The sequence below is a fragment of the Eptatretus burgeri genome, chromosome 17 (assembly GCF_056783735.1).
Source record: "Eptatretus burgeri isolate ZD-2024b chromosome 17, Ebu_testis_v1, whole genome shotgun sequence".
Lineage (NCBI taxonomy): Eukaryota > Metazoa > Chordata > Myxini > Myxiniformes > Myxinidae > Eptatretus > Eptatretus burgeri.
Window position 1 is genome coordinate 58,262,947 of NC_140977.1, and position 12,490 is coordinate 58,275,436.

At 39.2% G+C, this 12,490-nt stretch overlaps 1 protein-coding gene across 6 annotated transcripts in view; it reads left to right on the forward strand.

Moving 5' to 3' along the window:
• LOC147010231 (voltage-gated potassium channel KCNC1-like) overlaps window positions 1–7,822 on the forward strand; it is a 164,934-nt gene extending 157,112 nt beyond the window's left edge. For all 6 annotated transcript variants that reach the window (XM_085862931.1, XM_085862933.1, XM_085862930.1 and 3 more), the window contains one exon: window positions 6,538–7,822. In XM_085862931.1, coding sequence (XP_085719057.1) covers window positions 6,538–6,662 — 125 coding nt within the window. In that variant the 3' untranslated portion in view covers window positions 6,663–7,822. The remainder of the gene's footprint in view (window positions 1–6,537) is intronic.
• The last annotated feature ends 4,668 nt before the right edge of the window (window positions 7,823–12,490 follow it).

Below are 12,490 nucleotides of genomic sequence, written 5' to 3' on the forward strand. Positions count from 1 at the left end.
GTAATCCATATAGTGGACTGATTCAAAAGCCAGGATTGAAAGGGGGGGGGGGGTGGGGGTAGAATGTACCATAAATCGAATAACATAGAAGGATTTAATCCATACCAAAATAACAAAATATATAAAACATTAAGCATTTTATGAATTAAATAAATTGCAGAAACAAGAAAAAAAAAAACATTTTAAAAAAATGTAAAAACATAGAGGGATGAAATCTCAAAAACAAACAACCAAATAAGGTACGCATGACCACATAATGATGCCACAATACAACACCACAATCCTCTTACGGATTATCATCATGACATCTTTTGACATTTTTACTTTTGTTGTGGGATTGCGATGGATAAAGAAGAATAATGAAGAAGAAGAAGAATACAAATGAAGAATGACACCACATTACGATTCCACAATACGACACCACAATCGTCTTCTGGTTTAGTATCACGATGTCTTTTGACATTGTTCCCACAACACCATCACTATCCCACAACAAAAGTGTTTTCAGGGGTAATGAGTTGAGTTTGAAGAACAAGCTGATTAAGTTTTGGTTAAGGTCCCTCAAAAGGGTTAAGGTTATCTACCCTCAGGAAAAACATATTTTTTAATCTCAAGTCTGAACTTTCAAACCTCTCTCCCTCCTCCAAATCCTGGTGGCATCTAATCAAATCTGTTTCTGGTGTATGTTCCCCCTCCATCCCTCCCTTACCTCAAATGGCCGCACTGCTGATACCGCTCGTGAAAAAGCTGAATGCCGAAACTCGGTGTTTGCATCGAAATCTTGTGTCCAAAACCCATCGCTTTCTCGACCCACCTTACCCAGTTGCACCCAACTGTCTCTGGACTCTGTGTCCATTTCTCCTGACCAGGTGGAGAGCTTGCTGTCAAACCTCGACTCAGATTCTACAACCGGTCCAGACGGCATCAGCCCACGAGTCCTAAAAACCTGCTCCTCTGCGCTTGCTCACCCTCTCTCTGTTTTATTCACCCTCTCATTTGCTCAAGGTCATCTGCCATCTGCTCTGAAATCAGCAAACATTACTGCCCTGCATAAAAAGGTGCAAAAACAGATCCCTGCAACTACAGACCAATCAGCCATCTTCCAATCATCAGCAAGGTTATGGAATCCATAATCACTTCAGACATTAAATCCTTCCTCTTCTCCAATGGCCTGATTTCCAATCATCAATTTGGTTTCAGACCAGGTCACTCTACCCTGGATATGCTGCTTCTGCTCTTCCAACAATGGATGTAGGTCCTCAATGCTGGACATGAAATCAGAGCCATATCCCTAGACATATCGCGTGCTTTTGACACGGTCTGGCACCCTACCCTGCTCACCAAACTCTCTTCCTATGGTATCCAAGGCCATCTCCACTCATGGCTCGCAGACTTCCTCTCCTGTCGCAGTCAACGTGTGGCCCTAAATGGAGTTCTTCCATCCCCTCTCCCTGTCCAGGCTGGAGTTCCTCAAGGCAGCGTTCTGGGCCCTGTTCTTTTTCTGGTTTTCATCAATGATCTCTCCGACTCTCTGGAAAATCCTCTTTATCTCTTTGCTGATGACTCCATGCTCTGCCGTACCATCTGTCATCCCTTAGACCGGCAAGCAGCAGCATCTTCGCTCACTGCAGATCTGGATAAATTCACAAACTGGTCCAACACGTGGAACATGTCCTTCAATCTGGACAAATCTCACACTCTCACCAGGTCTCTCCGAAAGGACCATTTGGAAACCCCACCATCCACTTTCTCAACAATCCTCTGGAAGAAGTCCTTTCTTTCCAGCTTCTGGGTCTCACTGTCTGCCATGATCTTTCCTGGGAAAGCCACATTTCCAACCTGGCCTCCAAAGCCAGTCACTGACTGGGAATCCTCCATCATGCAAAGTCCTTTCTCGGCCCACCTGAGCTCCTGACCACATACAAAGCTTATGTCCGCAGCCTGATGGAGTACTGCTCTCCCTTCTGGGCTGGTGCTCCTACCTCCTATCTTTCTCGGCTTCACGCTGTGGAAACCAAGGCATTTCAGATCATTGGCATCTCCCGCGATGAGGCTGAGTCTTTGGGCCTCTCACTCTTTCACCACAGGCAGGTCAGTGGTCTTTCTGTCTTCTACCCTCTCCTCTCCGGTCTCGCCCCCCCTGCTCTCTCTGCGATTTGACCCCACCATATTTTCGCAGGGCGCACAAGGTCCGCCAACAAGCCCCTTTAGGTACAATTACCAAAATCAATAAACATTGCTCACCTTCACTCTTTCATTCCTCTATTTCCCCATCTTTGGAATAAACTCCCTCACTCTGTTAAATCCCAATCTTTCCTTCAGGCCTTCAAAACAGCTGTTCACAACCACCTCTTATTGTCCCCCATCCAAATCCTCGATCTTTTCTACCCCTGTTAATCCACCCCAAACCCACCTCCTTCAAATTCCCTCTTTTCCTTCCTGAAAGTCTCTGTTATGTCCATCTTCTATACCCCGTGTTCCCCACCCCATCCCTCTCCCTTCCACAGATCTCCTAATGTCTCTGTTCCCCACTGTGCTGTCCTTCCCACTCCTGCCCCTCTCGTCTCATGCCCCCCTTGCTGTGCGTTGTTTGTTAGCTCTCATGCGAGCCTCGCCAAGGTCTACAAAAATATTAATAAAAAAATTAATAAAAAGGGCTGGATGCTGCTCCATGGAGTGTCATTCTCGTGTTCAGTTTGTTTTCAGGTTGTGTTTTCAGTTTTGTGGGCTTTTTATTTTGTTTGGTAATTTTCGTTTCCATTTTCAGTTTGTTTTCAGTTTTTGTTTTCAGGTTATTGTTTTCAGATTTGTGTTTTGAGTTTATTGTTTTCATGTTTTGTGTTTTGCGATTATCGTTTTCAGGTTTTGTGTTTATTGTTTTTCAGTTTTTGTGTTTATTGTTTTCACATTTTGTTTTGAGATTATTGTTTTCAAGTTTTGTTTCTTCAGGTTTTGTGTTTTGAGTTTATTGTTTTCAGGTTTTGTGTTTTCAGGTTTCATATTTTGAGATCATTGTTTTCAGTTTTTTTGTTTTTTTTGAGTTTATTGTTTTTATTTTGAGTTCATTGTTTTCAGGATTTGTGTTTTTAGATTATGGTTTTCTGGTTTTGTTTTTTGAGTTTATTGTTTAAAGGTTTTGTGCTTTCAGATCGTTGTTTTCAGAATATTGTTTTCAGGTTTTGTGTTTTCAGATTGTTTTCAGGTTTTGTGTTTTGCGATTATTGTTTTCAGGTTTTGAGTTTATTGTTTTCAGGTTCATTGTTTTCAGGTTTCATATTTTGGGATTATTGTTTTCAGTTTTTGTGTTTTGTGATTATTATTTTCAGTTTTTGTGTTTTGCGATTATTGTTTTCAGGTTTTGTGTTTATTGTCGTCACATTTTGTGTTTTGAAATTGTTGTTTTCAAGTTTTGTTTTTTAGGTTTTGTGTTTTGAGTTTATTGATTTCAGATTTTGTATTTTGAGATTATTGTTTAGAGTTTTTGCGTTTGTTGTTTTGTTTTGAGTTCATTGTTTTCAGGTTTTGTGTTTTCAGGTCATTGTTTTCACATTATTGTTTTCAGGTTTTGTGTTTTGCGATTATTGTTTTCAGGTTTTGTGTTTTTTTAATTTTTTTTCAGTTTATTATTTTAAGGTTTTCTGTTTTGAGTTCATTGTTGTCAGGGTTTGTGTTTTGTGATTATTGTTTTCAGGTTTTGTGTTTTATGTTTTTGTGTTTTTTTCAGTTTATTGTTCTCAGGTTTTGTGTTTTGAGATTATAGTTTTAAGGTTTTGTTTTTTCATGTTTTGTGTTTTGTGTTTATTGTTTTCATGTTTTGTGTTTTGAGTTTATTGTTTTCATGTTTTGTGTTTTTAAATTATTGTTTTCAGGTTTTGTGTTTTTGTGGTTTTTTCAGTTTATTGTTTTCAGGCTTTGTGTTTTGAGTTTATTGTTTTCAGGTTTTGTATTTTGAGATTATTGTTTTCAGGTTTTTTTTTTTTTTTTTTTTTTCAGTTTATTTTTTTCACGCTTTTTGTTTTAAGTTTATTGTTTTCAGGTTTTGTATTTTTAGATTATTGTTTTCAGGTTTTGTGTTTTGTGTTTATTGTTTTCATGTTTTGTGTTTTGAGTTGTTTTCAGGTTTTGTGTTTTTAAATTATTGTTTTCAGGTTTTGTGTTTTTGTGTTTTTTCAGTTTATTGTTTTCAGGTTTTGTGTTTAATGTTTTTGTGTTTTTTCTTCAGTTTATTGTTGTCATGTTTTGTGTTTTTGAGTTTATTGTTTTCAGCTTTTGTGTTTTGCAATTATTGTTTTCAGGTTTCATGTTTATTGTTTTCAGGTTTTGTGTTTTGAAATTATTGTTTTCAGGTTTTTTCAGTTTATTGTTTTCAGGTTTAGTGTTTTGTGAATTTTGTTTTCAGGTTTGGTGTTTATTGTTTTCAGGGTTTGTGTTTTGAGTTTATTGTTTTCAGGTTTTGTGTTTTATGTTTTTGTGTTTTTTTCAGTTTATTGTTTTCAGGTTTTGTGCTTATTTTTTCAGTTTTTGTGTTTATCATGTTCATATTTTGTGTTTTGAGATTATTGTTTTCAGGTTTTGTGTTTATTTTTTTTCAGTTTTTGTGTTTATCGTTTTCTTATTTTGTGTTTTGAGATTATTGTTGTCATGTTTTGTTTTTTCAGGTTTTGTGTTTTGAGTTTATTGTTTTCAGGTTTCGTATTTTGAGATTATTGTTTTTTAGTTTTTTGCGTTTTGCGATTATTGTTTTCAGGTTTTGTGATTATTTTTTTCAGTTCTTGTATTTATTGTTTTCACATTTTGTGTTTTGAGATTATTGTTTTCAAATTTTGTTTTTTCAGGTTTTGTGTTTAGAGTTTATTGTTTACATGTTTATTGTTTGCAGGTTTTGTGTTTTCAGGTTTCGTATTTTGAGATTATTGTTTTCAGTTTTTGTGTTTTATGTTTTTGTGCTTTTTTCAGTTTATTGTTTTCTGTTTTGAGTTTATTGTTTTCAAGTTTTGTTTTTTCAGTTCGTTGTTTTCAGATTATTGTTTTCAGGTTTTGTGCTTTGCTATTATTGTTTTCAGGTTTCTTGTTTTGAAATTATTGTTTTCAGGTTTTCCGTTTTTGGTGTTTTTTTCATTTTATTGTTTTCAGTTTTTCTGTTTTGAGTTCATTGTTTTCAGATTTTGTGTTTTGCGATTATTGTTTTCAGGTTTTGAGTTTATCGTTTTCAGGTTTCGTATTTTGAGATTATTGTTTTCAGGTTTTGCGTTTTATGTTTTTGTGTTTTTCTCAGTTTATTGTTTTCAGGTTTTGTGTTTTGAGATTACGGTTTTCAGGTTTTGTTTTTTCATGTTTTGTGTTTTGACTTTATTGTTTTCAGGTTTTGTGTTTTCAGGTTGTTGTTTTCAGATTATTGTTTTCAGGTTTTGTGTTTTCAGATTATTGTTTTCAGGTTTTGTGTTTTCAGCTTATTGGTTTCAAATTTTGTGTTTTCAGGTTTTGTGTTTTCAGATGATTGTTTTTTTTGGTTTTGTATTTTCAGATTATTGTTTTCAATTTGGTGCTTTCAGTACCCATGCATTTGTGTTGACCTTTTATTTTGTCATGCATTTTTTCCCATAGGTTTCTTATTATTCTTGTTGATCTGCTGTTGAAGCCACTATGTGGATTCATCAGCAGATCAACAAGATTAATTGCATTGTCCAAGACAGCTATTAATATGGACTTGTGAAATCTCTCCCTGTCCTTTTGAAAGATGTTGATTTGAACAAATTCCAGATCTATAACTCTCATCTCTCTCTCTCTCTCTCTCTCTCTCTCTCTCTCTCTCTCTCTCTTTCTCTCTCTCTCTCTCTCTTTCTCTCTCTCTATCTCTCTCTCTCTCTCTCTCTCTCTCTCTCTCTCTCTCTCTCTCTCTCTCTCTCTCTCTCTCTCTCTCTCTCTCACAATTGGCATCTCTATTCATAGCTCTCCCTATTTGTCTATGTTATTTTTGTTATGCTAATGATTCATTATTGTTAATTAGCAGTGATAACATACTGCAATATATCATACAATGACATGCATTTCTTCCTTCCTTTCCTCTCTGTACTCATCCTTTTTGCACACTTTGTCCATCTATTTGCCTTTTTATTTTCACTGTGCATTTCCTTTATCCAGCCACAAACTCTCATAGTGATTTGCTTTTTCACATTTGGAAACCTTTCAAATTTTGCGTCCATTAGGAGTTGATAAACCACTGATGTGTTGGAGTACAGTAGGGGATGAGAGAATGCTAATAAGCTATTGGTGTTTTGTAGTACAGTAATAGATAATAAATAATTTCCATTTTATCATACAGTATAGTTGATATGCCTTTGATGTTTTAGAGTACAGTAGGAGATGAGAGTGTGTTGACATTTTGTAGTACAGTGGGAGTGATAAGCCATTGATGCTTTGCAGTACAGTAGGAGTGAGGATGAATACACCAGTAATTACAACCCTCTTTCTCTCTCTCGCTCTCACTCTCTCTCTCTCTCTCTCCCGCCCCCTCCTCCCATCTCCCCACACACGTAGGGTATGAAAAGTCCCGAAGTTTGAACAACATCGCGGGAGTAACAGGAAATGCTCTGCGCCTCTCACCGCTCTCCTCTCCGTACCCTATCCGCCGTTCTCGTTCGCCTATTCCAGCCATACTATGAACACCCCATCAGTTTGCCTTTTACTTAATCACTCTCATCCTCTCTTGTGAAATGAATACATTCAAATCGTCATTCCAACACTGCACACTCACACCCAATGACTTTCACTCAAAGCACAGTATTATCCACAGATACAAGAACTCCTTCTTCATTCACTTCCAGGGAAATAATTAGTGGCAAACACGGTCATTCATTCATTGGGCATGTCTCAATCACACATTGAGGTTCACTTTCCGCAGTTCAATCACAATCTACATTTGCACTCGAGTTACTCACGAGGCAGAATCGCCTCCCCATTCTGCTATTTCAAGAGGGGCCAATCAATTTGCCTGGACAGGCAGAACTGGGCCAGCTGGGGCCAATCAGTTCACCTAACTGGGCTTGGCTGGGTGAGGTGGGGCAAATCAGCATGACGAGCCTGATTAACTGAAGCTGGCTACGGCCGCTTAGTAACCTCGGCCTGTGATCAGCCAATAAGCAATACTATTTTCCAGCACGTAAGCGGGAAATCGCAAAATATAGATATATAAATATTACTGAAAATAGTCACCTATTTCTCTATTTCTCTCTTTCTCTCTCTCTTTCATTATCTCCTCTCTGTTCTCTCTCCTCTCCCTTGTATCTTATCTTCCCTTCTGTAATCGTTTTTTTCCATCTCTATCTATCTATCTCCCTGTATGTGTATCTTTGTCTCTGTCTCTTTCTCATTATTTTTTTTCTTTTCCTTTTGGTGACAAGCAGAATGTATCACGTGGTGGAGGCCAAATCTGGTCACATGGTGCAAGAGGAAGAAGTCAGAGATGGAGCAGATAGCCGAAGAAGATGTTTTGGATGTTTATGAAATACGGAAAATCTGATGTGCTGATGTGAAGGGATAAAAAGAGGGATGAGAATAAGAAAGAGAAAGACGTGTTTGATTGGCATTCCCCGATAAGATCCCAAGGAATGCCATGATAAAGAAGAGTCATTGGTTAAAAAAGGAATGGAGAGAATTTAAAAAGTATGGCAATGGAATGGAAATGAGCCATTAGGTAAAGAGTGATATGAAGTCTTGTCTTCTCTGCACCTGTGACTGTGTCCGTGTAAATATCGTGAGATTTCCCAGCATGACGCGGCATGCCAGCAAATGCGGTATTTCGTGACATTTCTTGTAAGAAAAATGAAGAAAAGAGTTTATAAAAAGTGTAGAATGATGTCATCTGCATCCCAAATGATGTCGGAAATACAACAGAACTCGTAATTGTTACGATTATTATATTTATTATAATTATTACATGGATTGTATTTTTATGTTTATTTGAGGTTCAAAACCTTTGTCTAATTTTGTTTTGTCTCTTCCATTCTAGGAGGTTTTGTTCCGCTCGTGTCACAAGCATTTTGGAAAGTGCAATGTAATGTTTTTGGGTTTGCAATGGGGTGGGTTGAGCATGTGCTTGAGGATTTCTGGTTTGGGATTACCTTGAAGGTGCTTTTAGACATTTTGATGAAGTCATGTTGGAGGACCAGGTGATGCTCTGACATCAGATCGCACGGCCTGTCGGTCTGCGTGCACCTTACGCCGTGAGTGAGAGTTGGCTAAGAACAGACTTTACAAATCTAAAAACACCTTGAGGATGAAGTTCCGTGCGATATGCGCAATTTGGGGTTGCAATTTTGGATTTTGGGATAGATGTATTGAACTTTGGGATTGGGGTTTTATGGGAGCCATACAGGCGGTGAGAGGCGAATGATGTTTTATATGGAGAGCAGAAACTGTCTTTAAAATAGGAAATTATAATCGCCGGGGCTTCCGCGCGTGTCTCTGTCTCTCTCTCTCTCTCTCTCTCTCTCTCTCTCTCTCTCTCTCTCTCTCTCTCTCTCTCTCTCTCTCTCTCTCTCTCTCTCTCTCTCTCTCTCTGTCTCTCTCTCTCTGTCTCTGTCTCTGTCTCTTTCTCTGTCTCTCTCTCTCTGTCTCTGTCTCTCTCTGTCTCTGTCTCTGTCTCTGTCTCTGTCTCTGTCTCTGTCTCTGTCTCTGTCTCTGTCTCTGTCTCTGTCTCTGTCTCTCTCTGTCTCTCTCTGTCTGTCTCTCCAATATTCTCTTTCTCCAATACACTCTATCTCTCTCCATCCTCTTTGTATCTCTCTTTCTTACCTCTTTCTTTCTGACCTATTCTCCCCATTTCCCCCCCATGTCCCTGTATCCGGCACGTTACCGAATCAGACACATATCAGCATGCTGCTGCTCCCACTGCCCTGACGCAGTGCGAGCCTCGCATGGTTTGAGTACTGCGTACTACACAGACAACCCAGTCCTGCTGTTGTAACATGGCTATGCAATAAACTAATTATAATGATTATAAACGTTTACATTCAGCTTCTTGCTCCTCGTTAATGCACCCCTCATCCTTCCTAAACAAACTACTTTTACCCACAACTCAGAATCTATAATAAGGATGGTAAAATGTTGGGTGATGTATGTTTGGTGGTGATGCTTATCAGGTTTCATTGCTTACTCATGTGCTATGAACACAACTGTAGGTTAACCATTCCTGATATTTAAAAAAACAAGGAGCACTAAGTATCTAAATTGATTTTAATCTCTTCCTTTGGGCGGATATGGAGGGATTAAAAGGTTTTCTTATTGTCACAGGATTTCGGCCTGTAAACATGAAGTTCAAGTGGCATCAGGTAATCTCACCTGCTGCAGGATAGAATGTGTGACCTTGGCTGGAAAGGGAATAACATGTGCATTGAGTTTCTCTGGTGTGTTCAGGACAATTTCTTCATGGTTGAGGGAACCTTTAACCTTCCTCTGTGGGTGAAAGGTGCACTCTGTGCAGGTAGCCAAGTCTTGCCTTGGAGTTGTGGAGGGGAGCCCTGATTGGCTGTGAAACATCATATTAAGACCAAAAATGGAAGCCAGCACAAAAATTACTGTGAAATTCAGAGAAGTTGCTTTTGCTGCTTCATTCCAAATAAGAATTTAAAGTGAAAATTTCCATTTTACGGGATTGGCTTTAAATAATTCAACTTATAGCTCGTGGAGTTGCCTTTGAACTGCCCATCCTGGGTTTGATTCCTAACCCAGCCATATAAAGTGTCCTCAAATGACTTCCTTCACAGGTAGGGTGTTGAGTGAATGTGTCCGCCGTCCTTGGGAGCAACGTAAATCTGGATGTCCACTCTGTTAACATTTGCTGGTTTATGTTAAAGGTCCCACTATGCCTTTGATAAGAGTAAGCCTTGTGTGCCAGCACCCTCGAACAAGTTTCAACTTCCTGCCTTCACGAACAGCACCCGGTGCCAGAGTGGTGTCCTGTCCAGGACTCAGGATTACTTCTGAGCCACAGAAAAGCTTTATGGGAACCGATGCTCTGGAAATGGTGAATTATCATGGATATTTGGAATATTTGTTTTGATGGAACAAACAATAAGATGGAATAATGACTTGTGTTACACACACACACACGATGTATGGCTACACCGGTATCTCACCAGATGAAGATGGCCATCAGAAAGTCCGAACTCATCTATAGAGCAATTCATGGTGGACAATTTTCTACCAGACATGTTACATCTGGAACACTATTGAAATACAAAAAAAAAGGTTTGATCTGTCCACGGTTCTAGGCACTTTCAAAGAGAGATTTGTGACCTGAAAACCATCACAAACACGATTATTCTTCATCATCCCTGGTTATCTGGTACATTTTTAATCACAATGATCCCACTCCATCAGAACTGGGTCCTCACAGAAGGACTATTCGGGTGCATCACAGCACCTGTAGAGTGCATCGACTCACCTCGCGCATTCATTCTAAACAGAAATACCATCGTTAACCGGACACGCCTATATTATGGCTCACTGCTTTTATGGCCCATATACCCGTATCACACGTCACATTTTGTTCACGCTATTATTTTTTTCGTTGAGTGGTTTCAGAGAAAATGATGTTCCATTTTTTTCTTTCTTTAATCCATCATGGCTGCCATACCATGTGACCTATGACATCAGAGTTAGCAAAAAAATATTCCCCATGGGGAGTCCCTCTGATGTTTAAAGTTTCGCATCGATCAGACAAGCAGTTGCAGAGAAAAACATTTTGTCAACGAAAATATATAGTCACGGATACACGCGCACATACGCGGGCACGCGCACGCACGCACACACACACACACACACACACACACACACACACACACACACACACACACACACACACACACACACACACACACACACACACACACACACACACACACAGTCATTGCAATCGTCTCGCATCTCCTTTGGGGTGAGACTAATAATCTCCCACAACCAGCTAAGAGTTTTGACTCCATATTCATCGATAACACTTGGGAGAAAAATTGGAACGGCGTGTGCTCAAAACAAGGCCATGACTGCGTCGATCATTGCGATCTTTGTAGGTCATTTAAGGGTCGTAAACAAAAAGCAATCCATGACATCACAAAGGCATTGTTCGGCCTTTAGAGTTCGGTCTGTCCATCCATAACCCCTGCTAATTTCATCGGAATCGGTGTCGAAGTAATGAGATGACAGAGGGAAGGCATTTTGTCGAAACGGGTAAACGTTACTGTCAAGTGTAGTTTAGAAATTCACAAATGGCGGTCAACACACCCCCGAGAGATTAATCACCATGACCTTCACCAATTAGTTCAATTGTGTCACTCATTAACATTAAGCCTACCAATTGACTGTTTCCAATACATCTATCATATATATCTATCATACTTGATGCCGTTGGTGTGCACCATAAGCAAGATAGGGCAAGAGTTTTGAAACATGGCTTGGGTCAGGGTACCCTGCCGAAGAGCACAACCCCAATGCAAAACATTAACAAAGGCGGGGTTGACCGAGCGACACACCTTGGTGCCAGCTAATTTGCGAGAGTAACGACATTAGAATAAATGAGCCAATCAGTGAATGTGATCATTATGAGTACCGTGATATGCATTGGGGGGGGGGGGGTGTACGGACAATACAAAGTGGACATATTATTGATTGCTGATATTTAGCCTTTTGGGACATGGATAGAGTTTGATTTTGGTCACTCCATGTATTCCACACTTTGTCCATCTTGAACTATCTCTAAAATCATGATATTATATCAAAGATTGTTGATGATATGATTCACAATAGCCCGAAACCTAGGACAGGACAGTATGTGTGTTTATGTATGTGTGTATGTATGTATGTATGTGTATGTATGTGTGTATGTGTACGTATGTATATGTGTGTGCCTGTTTGTATGTGTAGGTATGTATACGTGTGCGGATGTATACGTACATACATAAACACACACACACACTAGATGTGTTTATGTAAACACATACATACATAAACACACACATACACACTAGAACAGCATGTACACACACATACAAACATATACTGCACACACACATTCAAGTATACAACACCTTCAAGACTGTCAAAATCCTGTTTTATGAAAATCGGTGTGTATCGGTGTGTGTGTGTGTGTGTGTGTGTGTGTGTGTGTGTGTGTGTGTGTGTGTGTGTGTGTGTGTGTGTGTGTGTGTTTCTGTATGTGTGTGTGTTTCTGTATGTATGTTTTTATGTATGTGTAGGTGTATGTGTGTATGTGTATATGTATGTGTGTATGTGTGTGTGTGTGTGTGTGTGTGTGTGTGTGTGTGTGTGTGTGTGTGTGTGTGTGTGTGTGTGTGTGTGTCTGTATGCATGTGTACGTATGTATGTGTGTGTTTGTATGTATACGTGTTTGTATGTACATGTGTGTATGTATACGTATGTATGTATGTGTAGGCATGTGTATGTATGTGTGTGTCTGTATGTATGTGGAGGCATG